We start from the raw sequence: 21,614 nt of genomic DNA on the forward strand, positions 1-21,614 counted from the left end.
TTCCCAATTTCCCCAAAACTACAGAATCTATTTATACTGTATATACTGACTCATAAAGCAAGGATGCAAGATTGATTTAATCATGAAAAGCTTTCTAAAAGAAGATTTAAATTCCAATGATTGTATTTTAATTTATAGTTAGAATTGGAATTTTGTTTGTCATATGGTAATAAATTCCTAATTTTACAAATTTCAACTCAGAGTACTTTCCTGATATCCTGATGAATGTTAATTAGATGTAATCTTTCTACAAAAAAAGTAAGGCACGGCTGTCTCTTGATTTATACACTAAAGAAATTTCACAGTAGCTTTAGTAGCACGTAAGCTATAACCAAGTTAAAAATGTATACTAAAGGAAAAGAACTTACATTCAAATGGGTTGGGGAAAAAAAAAAAAGGGCTACCAAATAAAATTAAATAACACTATACAGTTTCAAAGAAATTTCACACAAATCATCTCGTGTTATTTTCAATGCAGAAAGTTAGGTCAAGAATATGCTACAGGCCTGACCAGGCGGTGCCACAGTGGATAGAGCGTTGGACTGGGATGTTGAGGACCCAGGTTCGAGACCCCCGAGGTCACCAGCTTGAGCCCAAGGTTGCTGGCTCAAGCAAGAGGTCACTTCGTCTGCTGTAGACCCACAGTCAAGGCACATATGAGAAAGCAATCAATGAACAACTAAGGAACTGCAACAAAGAATTAATGTTTCTCATCTCTCCCCCTTCCTGTCTGTCTGTTCCTATGTGTCCCTCTCTGACTCTCTCTGTCTCTGACACACACACACACACACACACACACACACACACAAACACACAAAGGAATATGCTACAGAAAATGAAACAGGAGCTCAGTAATTGAAATTAGGTAAGATGGCTAAGAAGTGGCCAGGTTAGACCTTGATTTTACATTGATAGTTGGGACTCGCAATTTACAGATCTTCACGTTAGGCAGATGACGAACTGTGACCTGTACTTCAATCAAAATCTACTTCATAACAAGTCCTGGGTTCAATTCCCGGCCAGGGCACACAGGAGAAGCGCCCATCTGCTTCTCCCCCCTCCCTACTCCTTTCTCTGTCTTTCTCTTCCTCTCCCGCATCCAAGACTCCATTGGAGCAAAGTTGGCCCGGGCACAAAGGATGGCTCCATGGCCTCCCTCTCAGGCGCTAGAATGGCCCCAGATGGGCAGAGCATTGCCCCCAGTGGGCATGTTGGGTGGATCCTGGTTGGGAGCATGCAGGAGTCTGTCTGCCTGCCTTGCCCCCCCACCCCCGGCTTCACACTTCGAAAAAATACAAAAAAAAAAAAATCTACTTCATAACAATATCCCTTATATATTTTAAGGTTACTTAAAGTTAAAATTAAAGCACCTTCAAAAATAAAAACAGAACAGAAAATATAAGGTAAACTAGAAATTAATAATGTTACTATGTAGCTTCACATTACAGACCCATCAGTGGCACTACTGGTGTTAAATCTATAAAAATAGAATAAGCTTGTAGCATATTCTCATAAAAGTATGAGGAGAAGGGATGTCCAGGAAGACTGTTTTAAATTGAATTCTATACCACAGCGGATTATGAGAGGCCCCCTCCTCCATAAAGATACAGAGTGGAGCTTACTATTTGAACTTCAAAAAACCCTACTATGTAATACTATAAAAACAACTGAGAAGCAAATTTTAAAATACTATCAACACTCTCATATACAATTAACTCTTTTAAACAAAATTTAAAAGGTAAGAAAACAGGTTTATACTGAGGAGCCAATTTCTGCAACTGTGCATTATTTTTTTTACTTCTTAAATTTAATGTGCATACAGAAAAAAAAATTCCTTATTACATTCTGAGTCATGATTTTTTTAAGAAAAAGACATAAAATTGTCTTTCATAGGAGACTTTTTGAAAGTCAGTGAGAAATGTATTTTCTCTTGGCCTAGAGCCAATATTTCAGAGATACCTACATTCTGCAAAATGTGATACACCCATGTATTTATATACACAATTCATATATTTAAAGTAAATTACCTGGAAATAGAAGTCTAATATACCAACCATATCTGTGCCTTCTGGAAAACACTGAAAAAAAATGGAAAAGCAATTAAAAACATCAGAACACAGGAAAAAAATATATAGACATAGGTAAAAAATACAAAATTAAATTTAAAATGCACATAAATGTTTAATTGAGAATAAAATAGTATATAAACTATAAAAGGAGATAAACATAATATAATAAAGAACAATAAAGCAAAATTACATTGTATATTCTAGATATTAGTTTAACTGACAAAAAATAAATTGATTCATAATTCATAAACAAAGTTATTAGACCAGAAACTTAAAAATTTTTAAAAATCAAGTGTAATAAACAATAGGCATCAGAGTAAATGGTGAATCCTTATGCAAAATTTGCATTAATATAACTAATCAAATATTTGAATATGGCCAGATACAAATCAATTTAATAACATTAACACTTGACAGCATTAACTCAAGGTTGTTTTGCAAAATCTTCTGAATCTTAAATATTAATAGGTAGCTGCTTAAAATCTATTGTTAGGTTCTTAGCATATATCTTCATGTATTTTATTAGGGAAAAAAAAAAACTGAAATAGAAACATAATTTAAAAACCTTTTTTTCTTTTAAGTAATATCCTATAGCAAAATTTCGATCTCCACTTTCTCTTTCAGACTGAAACCTAGAAAAAAAAAGAAAAAAACATTTGCTTTATTTATTTTCTGTAAAAAAAGTATGGTTCAGCCGTTTAATTTGTGTTTGAAGGAGCCGCATAAAGAACACTGACCTAATAGTTAAACTGTGGGTGCCAGTCCCAGTTCTGTCAATAGGTTTGCTAGCTATTTGGCCTTGGGCAAGTCATTTATTTAGGTAGTAATTCTTTTTATCTTAATTTTCTCAGCTGTAAAAGGGTTAAAATGAACTAGGCTTTTTCTAAGCTTCATATTTTGTGAATAAAGAAGCTAATTTTAATATTTTCAAATATTCCACCATTAAGATATATCATACTAAAAAAATGCAGAATCTTCTGGTTCCCTCTGAAGCAGTGGTCCCCAACTCCCGGGCCACGGACCGGTACTGGTCCACAAAGAAAGAATAAATAACTTACATTATTTCTGTTTTATTTATATTTAAGTCTGAACAATGTTTTATTTTTAAAAAATGACCAGATTCCCTCTGTTACATCCATCTAAGACTCACTCTTAACGCTTGTCTCGGTCACGTGATACATTTCTCCATCCCACCCCAAAGGCCGGTCCGTGAAAATATTTTCTTACATTAAACCGGTCCGTGGTCCAAAAAAGGTTGGGGACCACTGCTCTAAAGTACAATAAAGTCAATTTCAACTAAGGGAATTTACAGAAACTTCACTGAGAGAGGGACACATGAAATAAGTCTTACAGCATTCACTGGATTAACAGATTTCAGGTGGGAGCCCAGGCTGCAGCATGAACGAAGTTATAAAAGTATAAATTATAGGATTTCACTGAAGAACAGCAAATATTCTGATGTTTCTGGAAATGGGATTCATGGAGAAGAATGGAGAAACATCAAACTAACAAAGAAGATTAGGACAAAATTATCAAGACTGATAAATGCTAAAAAATGTAATCGTTCCTGATTGCCAACAAAATGAAAGCTTAAAGGCTTACAAATGAGTTACTTAGAAGGTTAATACCTTCTAAAAGTTTGGGAAAGGGGAAAAAGAAAAGATGAGTGATGTTGTTAGATGACTACTGTAATGAGAATTACAGGATGCCTGGTGATATAAATGAAAGAGAGGTATAATCAAACATGAAAGCGGTTGAGCAAGTCTTCAGAATTGATGGGAAAAAGGAGATACAGTATGAAGTCTGTTACAAAGCCTAGAGAGCTAACAAAGTCTACAGAAAGAATGGTGATATCAACTGACATGAGGAACCCGAGAACGTATAGAGCAGTTGGGGAAGAAAGAGATAAGTATCGACTTAGATTAAATTCTACAAATTTGGATATATATTTGAGAACTCAACCTACAAGTGTCCAGAAGGCTGCTAAAAAAGAGGAACTGTAGGTGACACCCATTAATCATGGGTGAACAACTCCTTCTAACTATACAGTTTAAGCATTACATAGTCAAAAAAGCAATATTGGATATGGAAAAGTTCTTTGAAATAAACATGTGAACTTGCCATGCTTTTTTTTAAAAAAAAATTGAACACTGTATATAGATTAAGGACTAACTACTGAACAATTATCAATGTCTACCACATAGTCAGTTCACCAAACACTGTATCAGGTGCCTATTATTGGACAGGTAACAGGAATACAGAAATGAATTGAAAGACGCTCTATCCAGGAGGTCTATCTTAAGTACAATAAAGTCAATCTTTCTATCTTAAGGAGGTCAGAGTCTAACGGTGATGAGGGGCAAAGACAGGTGTCAATTAACTTTAATAAAATATGGTAATATGAGCACAAAAGAGGGGCAAGATAAGATTAATGAAAAACTTCCCGGGAAGGATATTTAAACTGAGAAAAGTTGCTAAGGCAGGCAACCTGAAAATTTTGCCCTCTGAAACATACAGAGAATCATTTAATTAGTATTCACGCCAAAAAGTGTTTTTAAAGTTTTATATAATCACAAGAAACAACCAGACCTATAAAAAATATGGAATATCCACTACAGTTCCTGGGCCAGATCCAGCCTGCTGCCTGTTTTCATAAATAAGGTTTTTGGAACACAGCCTCATATTATCTATGGCTACTTTCCTACTAAAACAGTAGAAATGAGTAGCTGTAACAAAGACTGACTACAAGTCTAAAATATTTACTACCTGGTTTGTCACAGAAAAGGTTAGTTAATTCCTGCTCTAGAAAACAAATGGTTGGCAAAATTCAAAAAAAAAAAGTCATTTAGTAAAAAATTTAAAAACAAGGGACTATGGTAAGGGAACTGTTTTATTTTTAAAAGACTAAAGAGACTTTGATTCGTTCCTGAGGGATGGGGGAAAAAGGCCATAATAGAAATTTAGAGGCCTGACCAGGCGGTGGCGCAGTGAATAGAACGCCGAACTGGGATGCTAAGGACTCAAGTCAAGACCCGGAGGTTGCCAGCTTGAGCGCGGGCTCATCTGGTTTGAGCAAAGCTCACCAGCTTGGACCCAAGGTCGCTGGCTCGAGCAAGGTAAGGTTACTCGGTCTGCTGAAGGCCCGCAGTCAAGGCACATATGAGAAAGCAATCAATGAACAACTAAGGTGTCGCAATGCACAATGCAGTGAAAAACTAATGATTAGTGCTTCTCATCTCTCTGTTCCTGTCTATCCCTCTCTCTGTCTCTGAAAAAAAAAAGAAAAAAAAGAAAAAAAAGAAAGAAATTTAGAGGACATTTGGGTACATTTACATATTGATTAATATTGTATTTTAAAATTAATGTTAATGTTCTTAAGAGTGTTGATATTATTGTAGGTATGCAGGAGAATGTACATCCTGATTTACTTAAGAGTGAAGTATCATGATATCCACAACTTAATTTCAAACTGTTCAAGAAAAACAGTATCCACATACATGTATACTTATATATATTTACATATATGTTTATGTAGAAATAAACACATAATTTTAACTATCTAGAGAGAGGTTAAGAAAAAGCAAGTGAGACAAAATATTAATCAGAAAAAAAAGTGAAAGATATCCAGATACTCATTCTTTTAACTTTCCTGTAGACTTGAAAATTTCAAAATAAAAAACTGATGTAAAAATCAATTTAGCTAGGCACAGAGAAATTTTGGTATAAGACAGGTATTATAGACAAACATATGAGTGCTAATAATTTCAGGTAAACTTGGGATCCCTTCTAATTCTATGATTACCCACAAGAAATTTATCATAAAGTATTTTAAGTGTTCCCATCTTCCCCCAGGGTAATTTAGGAATCATTCATTTCCTTCTAATGACCACATTTTAAGTAATTATTTATGCACTTAAGACCTAAAACCAACATAGGAAAATAGATTAAGTCTAAACACAATGTATACATATATATGGCATAATAAAACAGTATTTAAAAGTTTATAATCTAGATTTAAAAAATTAATTTAAAGAGGAATGACTCATTATAAAACTGTAAGTCATAAAGCAGACTCACGTAGCATTACTGAATCCAACATATTCATTACCAGCCATCTTATTCAAAAACTGCATCACCTATAAACCAAAATTAAAAAGTATCAGTATCAAAAAACAAATATGTGTGTGTGTGTGTGTGTGTGTGTGTATGTGTGTGTGTGTGTGTGTGTGTATGTATAGAATGTAGCATGATTCGATTCCTGGTCAGGGCACAACCAACCAGTGAATGCCTAGGAAGTGGAACAACAAATTATTTTCCTCTTTCACTCTCTCCCCCTTTTTCTCTCTCACCCTCTCTCAAATCAGTAATAAAAAAAAGGATGTAACATAAATTCTATATTGCACTTACATAGTCAAATTTTTCAGCATTATTCACTCCTTGCTGCAAAGAAATGAGACATAAAGTATTAATAAAGGCATCAATGCAGTTAAGTTTTAACTGAATATAATATCAAAATTTCAAACTATCATTATAATTAATATATTGTGCATTAGTAGTTATAAATCTAGAAAATACTTCTAAAATAACTTAATATTTACATAAACTATACATATTCTTCATTAATACCCATGATGAGAATGGATCTGAATTACAAAGGGAATGTTTATTTTAAGTATAACTTTACCCAACCCAAAGGTAAGAATTTTAAATACAAGTTACTCCAAATACCCTTATCATTCATGACAACAGATAATCTGCTAAAAAATGTTATTTAATTTTATATTTAAAAAATCTTAAAGTTTCAACCTTAGAAAAAAATTAAATATATATATATTATGATTTCTATTTATATTTTTAAAGGAACCTTAAATTAATATTAAAGGTTAGAAAAATGAGTTATGTTACCAAATTAACATTCTGGATAGATTTTACTAGTGTAGAGAAAGCTCTACTTTTAGTATCTTGCTTGTTATATAAGAAAACAAACTAAAAAAAACCCCTAGTCTCTAAAAAATTAGCTACATTTATATTCAGCATTATGCCAATTCAGAATATGAAAGATGTATTGTTTCATCACTTCTATTTCTGACAGGTTATCTACTGCAAATATCAATAGGCAAAATCTATGTAATGTAGACTAGTTCAAGTAGCCAAATGGTTTCATTTTACCTCAGCGAAGTTTACAAAGCAGTAAGTTGTAGATCTGAAATCAAACGTATTAATTGGTGATATGCACCCAAGAGAAACAATACATCTCTATTTTTAAAACAGATTTAAAATAATTTGACAACTATAGTTTTAAAAATGAAAATTCTTAACTTTACCCTCAAAAAATGTAAAACATTACATTTAAAAATTTTTTATGAGGGAAAACCTGTATCAGAGCATTATTTACTTGAATAAAGCCAAGTTCATTCTCCACTTTATAAATTGATTAGAATGTGGCTGATAATCTGTGAAACCTTAACAAATCAACTTAATAAAGAAAGGATGTACAGTCACATAACAACCAGTAGCTGTTAAGACCACCACACTACTTTGTCAAAATTAGGTGTTAACAAAGCTTAACCAAGATAAAGATAGTTTAGCTACAGCCATATTGTAATCACTGCGCATTTTCTCTCAAGTGTCCTTTGACATATTTTAAGTTTTCTTTCCTTATAATACACCAGAACTCAAAATGTAGAAATGTAACTCCAAAGCTGTTCAATGAAAAATAATTAAAAGAAGAAATTACCAACTTCATTGAACTGTTGCAGTTGTCAAAATATTCCATAGATCCTAATGCTGTAAAATATGTAACAACATTTAAGCCACAAAAACCTTTTCAACCTTTGAAAAAGCACAAAATAAAAAGATAAAAAAAACCCCAACTCTTTTGGAAAAGGATGTCAGCATTTGCATTGTGATGTCACATGAATAATTACTAGTTATACAATTAATCAATGTAAAACAAGTTATATCGAATTTCCATTCTCTAACCTAAATTGCGCCTTATAAAATTAATACAAATTTTCTTCATTTAGCTGTCATGTTTAACATTAAAAAAGGTCTAAATTTTTAACTATGCTCACATTCTTGTTCTACTCTGTAGCATACTAAATTCAAGTACAATCAAGTTTTTGCTTCTATACTATTTTAAAGAAACAACTGATATTTATCAGTCTATCATAAAAAATTGGGGTAAGCAACTTGAAATGTTCTAGGCAGATTAAGAAAAAAAGAAAGCAAAATAAAACATTTGAACGATAGTGTTGACTCAAGAAAGTCTCTCTAAAATTTCCCTATTTAAATGTAAAAGTACTTGATTAATGTTTGTTATCTATCCTTGAAACAGCATTTAATTTAAATTAATAAATGTATTTGCCCCCTGTATCTTTTGGAAAGATTTCATGTACCCCAGGGATATACAGAATCTAATCTTCATTAGAAGATGTCATGTAATTTTAATTTTGAAAATGTTACTGTGTAAAGTTTATTTTGCAAAGATGTTAGAGAAAAAATACGCATACAAAATAAACCAAATACCCTCCAGACAAAAAGCAAATATACAAACTGTAAAAAACCCATCATTATTATCCATTAGTGGTGTGGAGGGACAGAAAAATAGAGATGAAAAATAAAGACGTGGGTAGGTATATGGTTATACTACTATTCTGTTTATTTTGTGTATGCTTGAAAATTTTCATAGAATGTTTAAGGAAAAAAGTTTGTTTACTAATTAATTTCTAATGCTAATTTACAAAATTGTTCCTTGAGACTATTTCCCCCTTAAAAAGTAATTGATTTTTTAATTAGTTCATGTATCAGTGGATATTTCCTATTACTGGAACGAGTTTAAGTCTCTTACTATTTAAAAGTTTTACAGATGTACGAGTTAAGAAATATTGCTGACAATAGGTGAATACACGGAAATAAAAAAGGTTTTATTATAGCAATGTCATTCAGTATTTTACACATCTTCCTCATTACATATAAAAATCACAATACTCCTCAAATATTATGCTTAATGCTGTACTAAAAACTAACAACTTCATTAAATCCTTTTTCCATTTTGCAGAAACCAAATAACTAGAAACAACCTGGTGTACAAGAGAACTTGTTACCAGTCAGTACATTGATTCATACCCTCAATACCACTGACTGGAGTATTTCAAAATGTTCTCTTTTGGGGGGGCCAAAGAGGTTTTTAGAACCTGAAGCAGTGTACCATAGTAAAATCTGGGACACATGAAAAATATGCCTTTCTTTTGAAAAATATAAGGAAACTTGGACCAAAGGTAGATTCACTTTAAAAGCACATATATGCGGCCTAGCGTGTGGAGGACCCGGGTTCGATTCCCAGCCAGGGCATACAGGAGAAGCGCCCATTTGCTTCTCCACCCCTCCTTCCTCTCTGTCTCTCTCTTCCCCTCCGGCAGCCAAGGCTCCATTGGAGAAAAGATGGCCCGGGCGCTGGGGATGGCTCTGTGGCCTCTGCCTCAGGCGCTAGAGTGGCTCTGGTCGCAACATGGCGACGCCCAGGATGGGCAGTGCATCGCCCCCTGGTGGGCAGAGCTTCGCCCCATGGTGGGCGTGCTGGGTGGATCCCGGTCAGGCGCATGCGGGAGTCTGTCTGACTGTCTCTCCCTGTTTCCAGCTTCGGAAAAATGAAAAAAAAAAAAAGCACATATATGAACACTGAAACTTGAAAATTGATAATTTAATCCAGTGGTTCTCAAAGTGTGTGCCCTAAATTTCCAGGTGCGCCCAGAGAAATATGTGCCTGTTGGGGACCAAAAAGTCGACAGGGTTTTTGGAGTTTAGATTTTGGGGGAACAGAGGTGTGGGGAATTGGCTGTAAGCTGACAGTCTGCCCAACCCCCCACCTCACTTGCTTAATTAGGTTGCAAAAGGCTGTTAAACTGTGGTGCTGGATTGTTTGCACTACCCCCTATGTTCCCTGGAAAGACTGGAGGCAAGTTTCTTCTATCCTTTGTATGGTGTAAAGTTAAGATGATATGTATGGTGGGGGTTTTGGATTGATGATTAAACATAAGGAATTGTCTCTTTGAAGCCTTTTGGATTTCTATAAAAGAAGAATATGTGGCAATATCTAAAAAAGCTTTGAACATTTTACAATTTTCAACATCCTATTTATGTGAATTAGGATTTTCTACCCTCAACACAATTAAGAGTAAAAAGAGAGGAATTCTTCAATGTACTGACAAGGAAATGAGTTTGCCTTTCAAATATATGTCCAAACCTTGAAGAAAGTTCTAGGACACATCAGGCTCATGTTTCTCATAAACACAAGAATGAAAAAACTTAACACATTTGCACTGAGACCTGCCAAATTTACTAAAGCTTACTAAGAATGTATCTATTATATAAAAAGATAACTTTTTTTTCATTTTTTAATTTTTTAACCCCTTTTTTACGAATTCTAAAAAGCGTAACAAAAAATGTAACAATGTTTTTAAATGTCAGAATAAATTTAATTTTGTCAGAATAAATTTATTTTAATTACCATAAAAGCATGCTTGGACTTTGTATTTTTTCTTTAATATTTGACTTAATTATTATAACATATTTCTCAGGAATCTGTATATAGGGTGCCCTACAATTATTTGTAGGATTTTAAATGCGCCCGACTTCAAAAAGTATGAGAACCACTGGTCTAAACTATCAATGCCCCCTTTTCTTCTGGAAAAAAAATCTTACAATCAGGATTATGATCATTAGTTTTAAGTCACTGCGCAGCATTATTAGCTATCAAACTAAACTGGACATAATATATTTAATAAAATTTCTAATCCATTGACCAAGTGGCTTTTAAAAAGGAAACTACATAGCCTGTTTGAAAAGGGTCATATATAAATATTCATTTTTCTATAAACATACTTATAAATTTAAAAAATTTACATTCCTTTAAATAAAAACTTTATGAATGAAAATTTGATAGAGACAGTGAGTTTTAACACTGGCTAATAAAAAATGTATTATTGGTGTGTTTTTACAATCTGCTTTTACAACATACTCTTGAATTGAATCATGTATTATACATTTTAACAGGTAAGAATATTACTGTAAAAAGGAATAAATTTAATATAAAAATGACTGTATTTATCAACTCTTTTGTATGTAAATCACTTGTTTCCATTTATAAAGTATGGCAATGTAAAAGGCAACTGACAATCAAAGCTTAGAGCAAAGAGACAAAGACTAAAGAGGCAAAAAGAAATAACTGAAAATTTTATAAAATACTCCCAGTTTAATCTTGCCTCAGAAAATGCTTTAAAGCTAAATACTTGGAGAATTATACTAGATAGTACAGGTAAAATACAGTGTTCTAAACCTAGTTTTTTCATAGATTAATTTTAAAATAAAGCAATAGGAAAGTGAATTCTGTTGGCAAAAAAATTATCTGATTTCATTTAAAAGAAATCTCAATTACATCAACTAATATAAACACAAGATAAATAAAACAATGAATGTCAGCAAGTCCGAGGTGTCATCCATTGCTCCCCAGAGCCACAAACCATCTTAGAAATGTGGCTTACAAGTCTAATAGATTATTGCTAACATGATCAAACCAAACATAACATACATATTAACTGAATTTGTCTTAATTTTCATGGAACATGACTAAATTGTTTTATAAGAAAAAATGGGAAAAAATTTATTTTTTACATTAAAAAATACTTCCGATTTTAAAAATTCAGCTTCTTCAAATGACAAAAACTGGAAACTACTACTACAATTAAACAACATAAAGAAGACAATGTACTCTTTACTTTTAAAATAAAAAAGCAGGAGAGTGGCAATAATCGTAATATGTTCTCATTTTCAAACCCTAAACCTTAAGTTATCACCAGTCCTAACATTTAAAATAAAATGAGGTGAAATTTTTATCATTTGAAAGAACAATATTACAAGAGGATATTATTTCATCCAGAATAACTATGTTCCTTTCAAATTTATGTTCCCTCTTTCCTTTAAATCAAGCAAAAACATTATCATCAAATAAAATAAACTGCATCAAAAAATATTCCTTTAAATTTAAAAACAAACTGCATCAAAAAATATTCCTTTAAATTCAGTAGCTACCAACAGAGAAAAAGAGAGGAAGCATAGTACCTTTATGTTTTTTTAATTATGTGCATTTTATGTACAAAATGACATTTCTTTTATGAAGGTATTTACCTATATAGCTTTGTTTAAAATTTTAAATATTGACGATTTCCTATAAGTTTAGTAGTTAAGATTTATGCAACAGGTTCCTTCTGTCCAAATCCTTTTTTTCCACAATCTGCTAATCCTTTTGAACATTTGCTCTGCCTCTTCCCCCATTTCCTGAGGACCACCACCAATCCTACAAGGAAAAAATATCAATACTACAAAATTATGAAATAAAGAGTCTTACTAAAGACTCTACTTATTTTCTTGTGTGTAGGAGGGGAAGTAACATGAAGAGAATATCTTAGTAGCACCATAATAAAGACTTGAATATTGAAAGAAAAAAAAAATAGCCTTAATGTCATTAACTAAAAGAGCTAAAAGAGAAGTCATATCTTGTAGCCATGGTAAAATAGCTGAACTCTGGGTACTCAAAAGCAAGCTCCTTGAGTAGAGGCCTAGGTCTTACAGACAGTAAGCACTGACTCCTATTCTAAGAATGACTACAAGCACCACTGAAAATCAAATGTGACTTTTAAGCCAATCAGTTTATATCTTTTGTATAAATTAAAATTCAGAAAATAAAATTTCTTCTTTTTGGATAATGTAACTGTGTTAGGTAAAGACAAAGAAGTGATTAAGAAAAACAGCAAACAGAAAAATCAGGAGATTGAGTTCAAGCCCAATTCTGCTATTGTTTGAACATATCCAATCTGTTTCCTCACCATATCTATATAAAGAGTAAGAGGGCTGGGCCTGAAGACCTTTCAGCTCTTGTTGTTACCTCAATTTCAATTACCAATTCATAAATATTATGTGATCCTAAACTTGCAGAGATCACATACAATTAATTATAAGAATTTTGAATTTCTTTTTTAAAAGTCTAAGAAAGTGTCATAGACTGGGGCAGTCAGTTTTACAGAGGTATTATCAGGCTTACTCCTCCAAGATTTAGATAAACATCATTTAAAAAAACCAGCCAGCCAGCCAAACAATCAAAAAAACAAACAAAAAACCCTTGCAAATCATCTTCTGAAAACAAAACAAAATAAAAATTAAAAGTGGCCTTAACTATAACCATACCCCAAAGCCTCATTTCCAGTAAATTTTAAACTTATATAAATTTAAAATCACTGATCAAATTTGTAAATACAAGATGACTCAGTTAAATTTGTGCGCTGTTGGACACTGAACCACACTTGTGTATGTGTTTTTTTTAACTCTAAGAGCTCACATTAATATGGCTCAATGTATGGTTTGTGGCTTGTAAATGAACATGGTAAGTGAAACTAATGAAGTGATGATGTGATATGATCAGACATGCATTTCACACATGCAGCATTTCAGTGTGGTACATTAAACCCAAAATCATTAAACAGAATATAGTTTTAACTAACTGCGTTAAGGAAGCCTTCTATTAATCGTTTATGCCTTTTCTTGAGAACACTATTGTTGTGCCATGTTAATCTTTCTTCAGTGTAAGATTTCTTAAACTAGGATCCATGATTCAACTTCAAAGAGTCTGTAAATTTCCAAAAATTTATATAAAAATCATGGCATGTGAACATTTTTTCTGGGATGATCCAAAACAGTTCAGAACTACTCTAGTGGTTTTCTCATTAAGTATTATTATCACATACCTTGTACTGTACTTTGCTTATCTCTAATTTGTTACTTGTTCAAATTTAACAATTATTAATAATGAGACTTTTCTCTCATTGCAATATTTATTGCATTTCATTGTAAGGCACAATTTACTTGGGTATACTCCACACTACAATGTAAGCCACCTGAAGGCAGGACTGTACTTAGCATATATTATTATAATTTTCTATAATAAACAAACACTTTCTTTTCCTTTCTTTTCATCTCAAACTGACAACTTTTCTTATGTAAAACAGTCATGAATATAACAGATGTTATAATGGACAAAATGAAAACTTCCATGGCTTATTAAAACTAGTTACATTAAAAAATAATACTTTGCTATAATATCTACCTCACTATACTTACAAGGAGTAGGTGGCTGATATTTTCAAAGCATTTGCCCTAAAATAACAGCTAAACATATATATTATTAACATAGTAGTCTTCTACTCTAAAGGCCCTTTTTCATGAACATATAAAATTCATGAGAGTTGAAAGAGGATTTCTAGTACACAAACTAGATGAATTTTTATTCATTGGGCCAAGAGCATAATTTATATTCGAACATTCTCTGTCTAACCAGGACATCCCATCCTCATTAATGCACTACAAAAGCCATGAATTTCTTTTACAAGCTTGGAATAGATAGGTACAGATTTACTGAAGGATGTACATAAATGTTCCAAACACAAATGAAATTTATCTAAATATAGATAAAATTTATAATTAGAAATTAAAATCTAAAGAGAATCACACAACAGAATCATTTTCAAATACTTATTTCAAACAGCATTAGAGCTTCCAATTATTAAGACAAACCAGACAAAAAAATAAAATAAAAACATACATTGCAAACCAAAGCATAAGAAAAAGAATATAACTTAATAATTGGAATAAGTCTTATTTATTTTAATTATTATATGATTGAAGTAAAACAAACAGAACAAGTCCAAATGAAAATCATAATTAAAGTTCATGAAAGTATAAAGGACTTGAGAATATTCAAGGGTAATGTACTTTGTCTTAACACAAAGTACCAAAACATTTGTTCCTACATATGTTGATGACAAATATCAAACAGTAAAATGTTTTTAACTCTGTTTACATCTGTTCATTCTAAAAGAGCCAAAAGGAAGAGAAATTTAAAATATATATCAAAACTTTAAGGAGAAAAATTTCTGTGCCTGTTGTTCAGCAAAGACTTCTTTTTGAATTTTTGCCAGATCTTCAGGTTAAGAGTAACTGTTGAAATTTACAATGAGTCATCTGTTTTTTTATATTGTACTTGAAATTATATAATTTATTTTTATATAAGTAAATATTCTAACCTTATACCGTAAGATTAGCTGTTTTAAACATCAAAAGAAAAGTTTTTACAATTCTACATAAATAATCCAAAGTTCACCTTTATGTCTTAGTTATTTAAAAAATTTATTAGGTTAAAAAGAAATGTCAACATTTTACCTTTATTAATGAAGTCACAACAATTGCTCCAGCATTTACCATAGGATTATGTGGCTTATCTGTAACATATAAAAGCAACAGCATTATTTCAAATACCTGATATCATTTTCTGTGATGCATAGATTCTTCTCATGAACATATATTTATTTCTTTAGGTGAGCTATTGTTACAGTTCTTTGGGGGATGGGAGGAAGTATGGAGGAATGCATTTAAAGTCACTTGCATATCAAACCAGTACTATATCTCTAGCAAGCTGCTATACTATCTAATTATATAGGCAAACAAAGACTCATGTACAGATAGGTAATGATAAGTAGTGTAAGAGCACATTCAAAATTTCCTAATTTTGTCACTTACTAGCTATTTGACCATGGGCAAACAGCTGATCTTCACCATGCCTCAATTTTTCCATATGTAAACTAGGAGTAACAATAGCACCAACACGTCAGCAAGTCAAAATGTTTAAATGAGAATTCAGGTCATGATGACAGAGCAGGTAAAGGCAGTACTGGCATCCTCCAACAATCACATCAAAAAACTACAGTACAACCATTATTGAGAACCACCAGAAATAGAGCTGAACAGAAGTCCCATAACTAAGGACATACAGAAGAAGCCACACTGAGACTGGTAGGGGAGGCAGCGACTTAGAATGGGCTGGTCCCACACCCACATACAGAGGTTAAAAATCAGGAGGGATATCTCAGCTTTGGAGGCCCCCATAAGTCCCAGTTCCACACCAAGCTCTCCAGCCCAGGGTTCCAATGCCAGGAAGAGGAAACCCTTTAACTTGTGTCTGTGAAAACCAGTGGAGATTATAGCTAAGTTGGAGGGCTGCTCGAGTCCCAGGCATTCCTCTTCAAGGTCCTGTGCACAGACTTACTCTGACACTCCTCCTGAATGCCAGCACTGAAGGAGTTATGAAAGGTGCCAGGGACATATGGAAGGGAATGCAACTGTTTGACTTTGAGGCAAGGTCTAGAGGGGCAGCTTTCTCACAGACAGAAGTGGTGGTAGATGCCATTATTCCTCTGCTGAGCTCTCCTACTGCAAGCGCAGGCAGGTGCCATACCTAAGTCTCCAACTTGACTAACACTCTTCACCACACCTTGGTGATTTCCTGAGACCCTGTCCCATCTAATCTGTAGGCCCTACCCAGATACTTCCAGTGGCTTTTCCATACAAACAACCTCTCTTGGCTCATGTTGTGGACTCTCTCAAAGGTTCAAAAATCCAAAGCAGCAGCATCTGTCTTTGACATGCCACATACCTCTAGCCAAGTGGCCCAGGCCTGGCACTAGTGGCAGCCGTACTACTACCTTCAAAGATTGGCCTCCTCTGGGGTATCTCCAAGCCCAGCACAAGTAGCAGCCATCTGCAGATCACTTTGTAGCTCATGCCAGATAGCCTGGGTAGGACACAGGAGGTGGCTTATCTAGGCCTATACCTCTCAGGAGGGCCCAGAGCCAGCAGACCTAGTGGCCAGCTTCAGACCACATAGGAGCACTACCCAAACACCTCCATAAGCAACACACTCAAGAGTAGACTCAACCACTACCACAATCCCACTGAAGCAAGTTCTACTCCATGGGTTCAGCCCCTGCACAGCAGCAACTCCACTACAATCAGAGCTATAACTCTTGGCTGATCAGCATGAGGAATCAACCCCTCCCACATGCCAACAATAATCAAGACTCAATTACAGCAGGAGGGTGCACACAGCCTACATTGGGGGTAAGAGGGCACCTGAAGCACCTGGCTGGATTGACTGGGAAGGCTGTGCTACTGGGCCCCACAGCACACCTACTACATAAGGCAACCCTACCAAAACTGGGAGACATAGATCTATCTAACACATAAAAGAGACACAGAGATGCAGATAATATGGTGAGACAAAGAAACATGCCTCGAATGAAAGAACAGAAGAAATCTCTAGAAAAAAACTAAATGAAATGGAGGCAAGCAAACCACCAGTTACAGAATTCAAAAACAATGCTTATACGGATACTCAAGGAACTCAGAACCTCAACATTATAAAAAAGGACACAGAGCCTGACCGGGCAATGGCGCAGTGGATAGAGCATCGGACTGGGATGCAGAGGACCCAGGTTCGAGACCCCAAAGTCGCCAGCTTGAGCGCGGGCTCATCTGGCTTGAGCAAAAAGCTCACCAGCTTGGACCCAAGGTTGCTAGCTCGAGCAAGGGGTTACTCAGTCTGCTGAGGACCCACGGTCAAGGCACATATGAGAAACCAATCAATGAACAACTAAGGTGTCACAACAAAAAACTGATGATTGATGCTTCTCATCTTTCTCTCTGTTCCTGTCTGTCTGTCCCTATCTATCCCTCTCTCTCTGTCCCTGTAAAAAAAAAAAAAGGACACAGAAATCATAAAAAAGAACCAGTCAGAAATGGAGAATAACTGAAATGAAGAATATACTAGAAGGAAACAACAGATTAGATGAAGCAGAGAACAGGACCTGCAATTTGAAAGACAAAGTAGCAGAAAACACCTAATTAGATAACCACAACAAAAAAGAAATTTTAAATTTGAGAATAGTTTAAGAGACCTCTGAGACAACTTTAAGCATACCAACATTCACATCATAAGAATACCAGGAGAAAAAGGAGAGTAAGAGATTGAGAATCCATTTGAATAACTAATGACTGAAAAATAAAAAATTTCAGGGGATTTAAATTGGATTCTCTATGTTTTCTAGATTTCCTGACAATAAGGATATATTTCTTATATAATATTTAAATCCAAAATTCTACCTCTTCTCCTAATTCTAGGAATAAATAAAATTTCATATCTCAATCAATTACATTTCCATTCTTAATATGGCACAAAACACCAAACAAAACTCTTAAGGCTCTGAAAACATTTATTTGAAAGAATAATTTCTAATTTATCTGTATGTGGAAGTGATTGATTTTTTGGGAATAAGTTCCTATCTAACTTGACAAATCTAGCAGAATTAAGTTATTGCTGCAATTATTAGTCTACTTGAATTTTAAGCAAGTCAACTTCTGTGAGATGAGCTTAAGGCTAAACAACTCCGAGCTCTAAAAAAAAAAACCAGCCGGGCAGTTTTTACAACTGTTAAATAAAGAGTTACCATATAGCCCAAAAAATCATTCTCCCAGGTATATAACCAGGAGAAATAAAAACATGGGTGCACAGAAAATCTTGTACATAAATGTTCACAGCAGCAAAGACCCAAATATCTTGTAAGCTGACAAATAAACAAAATATGGTACAGTGGTACCTTGACACACGAGCACTTTAAATCACAAGCAATTTGAGACGAGCAGTCACAAGATTTTTTGCTTTAAGTCATGAGTGGATATTTGAATCACGTGTTGGGCAAATGAGTTTGTAAAATTTGTTTTTTGAGTTTGCTCACTTTTGTTAAAAAAAATGGCACTGGCAGCCACGTGTGTGCTTGCCCTCAGAGCAGGGCAGTTAATTGAAAACTGCGGATTACCTTCCTGCTTGGGAAGGGCCATTGTTATGCTAATGTTGGCCAGAGGAGAGGTTTTGGAGCCAGAAAAGTTTTAAAAAGGAGAGAGGGAGGAGGAAGAGAAGAAGCCATGCTGGCAGAGTGAGAGCAGAGAGAATGCAGAGTGCTGGAGGAGGAGCCAAGATGGCAGGGAAAGAGAAAGAAACCAAGATGGCAGGGTACTGAAAGAGAAGCCAGTTTGTGCAACAAGAAAGGAGAAGGTGTGCAGATGGGAAACCAGAGGTGACTGAGACTAGTGGAGGCCTTTGATTCTAGAAAAAACCAGAGAAGATTCTCCTGGTTGTGGAACCAGAGAATGTGTCAGTAGCTTTGGGGGTCCTGTGTGTATTTGCTCGTTGGCCAGTATGAGTCTTGAATAAAGGAATGGCCCACCATTTTTTGGCTCCACTGTTTCTTTACCGTCTGCCTGAATCTAATGGAAACCTACATGTGTATGGCCATGACAGTCGCAACTACTGGCCATACATTTGGCATAGTTTGTGGCAGGATCTGGATCAGATCAGTATGGAGCCGCCACCACCCTTGAGGGGTCAGATAGAGGAATGGTTGTTGTTATGGTTCCCCATGGTTGTCCTTTTGGAGACCGTGGGCTGGCTGATTTTTAGAGCCCTGAGAGAGGAAACCGAGAACTCTGTGTAAGGAGCTGCTGCCTGAGGCCTGCAAACCAAGGAGAAGTTGGAATGGCCACGGGAGAAAGAGATGCAGACCCTGGAACTGGAGCAGTGCTGGAGAAGGAGGCTGACTGGGTTTGTGAGTTTCTCCTGGCAATGGAGTAGTCTCTGGAGAAGGAATTACAGGTTTGTGAGTTGGTTTGCCCTGGAAGTTGTGGAGAGCCAGCAGCTGCAGGAGCCTAAGCTGGAGCTGTGCCAGTGGAGTGGCTCTGAGTCAGTGGGAGTATTTCCAGCTCCTCTTCTGAGGATGAGAAGACTGGGACTGAAGTTACAGTCCAAAGACTCCAGAAGGTAAAAGCCTAACAGCAAGGAGTACCTACTAAACCTTTGGTAGGTTTCCTACAATTATGGGACACAGGGGTGGATAACAGCATGCTCTCTGGAGCAGAGGTGGAAATGTTGGCTGCCATTGCCATGTGCTCCTCCTCGAGGCAGCATCTTAAGAGCTGTCAGGACGGCAGGAATGAGGGGGAGGCCTGAAGCCCCATGTGCATGGACTGACTCTTGGCTATGACCAGAGGGGGCACCAGCTCCCTTGTTGGATGAACATGTGGCTTTTGGACAATATGAGACCCTGGAGGAGGGAGCAGGCCTGGTAGAACTTGTATGACTTATGCTCTTACTGTAATTTGTTTGTGTAATGTGCCTAGTTCCTTACACAGGAATGCCTGTGGTATAAATTGCAAAGTGAGAAAAAGGGGTAGAATGTTAGGCAAATAAGTTTGTAAGATTTGTGTTTTTTGAGTTTGCTCACTTTTATTGTTAAAAATGGCACTGGGCAGCTATCTGTAAAATTGCTAATTACCTTCCTGCTTGGGAAGGGCCATTGTTATACTAATAACACTGGCCCCTCTACCAGCATCTTCGCCTGGCCTGGAAGGTAAATACACTTCATAAATGAGTTTATTTCTTTACATTCTCTCTTATTATGTATATATAAATGTACTTGTTATTTATAAAGTACATTTTCTTATTTAAAAGCATATAAAACAAAAAATTCCATGTGGTTTTTGGGGGCCTAACAGATTAATTGCATTCCCATTAATTTAAATGGGGAAATTCGATTTGACACACAAGCAAATTGAGTCACAAGCTCGGCCATGAAACGAATTAAACTCGTGTGTCAAGGTACCTCTGTATTATTATCTAGACAGTGAAATACTGTTCAACAATTTTAAAAAATGAAGTATTGATACATGCTACAACATGAAAGCACCTTAAAAACACTATGCTAAGTAAAACATGCCAGTTTTAAAAGGCCAAATATTATATGATTCCATTTATATGAAATTTCTAGAATAGGAAAATCTAGAGACAGAAAGTAGATTATTGCTTGCCAGGGGTAGAAGAGAACTGGGTACTGACTGCTAATGGGTGCAGGATTTGGGGGAGGGGTAATAAAAAGTCTAAAAATTGATTGTGGTGATGGTTATACAACTCTATAAATATACTAAAAGTTACTAAATTTTACACTTTAACAGGTTAATTATATGGTATGGGAATATCAGTACGTATATCTCAAAAAAGCTGTTAAAATTTTTTAACTGAAAAATCAATAAAGACAAAAAATTGGGTAACTGACAGTCTACCAGTTTCCCTCAATAGAAGATCAAAAATATGACTTAATAGCAATGCTTTAAACACTGTGCATTTTGCTGCTGACCAGTGGTAACACAGTGAATAAAGTGTTGACCTGGAACACTGAGGTTGCCGGTTCAAAACCCTGGGCTTGCCTGGTCAAGGCACATACAGGAAGCAACAACTATGAGTTGATGCTTCCTGCTTCTTCCCCCACCCCTCTAAAAATCAATCAATAAATAAATAAACACTACATTTTGGGTTAGCCATGATAATAACTAGTTCCAAAAGTTAAAATACTTAGTATAATATCTGAGTATTACAATCAAGATTTCTCCTATTCCAAATTATATCAAGAAAAGTTCGTTTTCTCTGCGATCACATGCAATGAGAACAATTACTGTCATAGGAAAATAGTACACAGAAGATGGAGCCAAGAAACAAACATTCTTCATTTTATCCACTGGAAAGAAAAACCACACGCAGATAGAAATCAGGATATG

The 21,614-nt window shown here is 34.9% G+C and overlaps 1 protein-coding gene across 3 annotated transcripts in view; it reads right to left on the reverse strand.

The window, feature by feature from the left end:
- The window catches only part of GLS (glutaminase), an 84,649-nt gene that overhangs the window by 37,627 nt on the left and 25,408 nt on the right, over positions 1–21,614 (reverse strand). For all 3 annotated transcript variants that reach the window (XM_066233187.1, XM_066233188.1, XM_066233189.1), the window contains exons 7-11: positions 15,339–15,397; positions 6,477–6,509; positions 6,147–6,205; positions 2,635–2,701; positions 2,028–2,078 (exon numbers count right to left, since the gene is read on the reverse strand). In XM_066233187.1, the coding sequence (XP_066089284.1) occupies positions 2,028–2,078; positions 2,635–2,701; positions 6,147–6,205; positions 6,477–6,509; positions 15,339–15,397 (269 nt within the window). The remainder of the gene's footprint in view (positions 1–2,027; positions 2,079–2,634; positions 2,702–6,146; positions 6,206–6,476; positions 6,510–15,338; positions 15,398–21,614) is intronic.

The sequence above is a fragment of the Saccopteryx bilineata genome, chromosome 5 (assembly GCF_036850765.1).
Source record: "Saccopteryx bilineata isolate mSacBil1 chromosome 5, mSacBil1_pri_phased_curated, whole genome shotgun sequence".
Lineage (NCBI taxonomy): Eukaryota > Metazoa > Chordata > Mammalia > Chiroptera > Emballonuridae > Saccopteryx > Saccopteryx bilineata.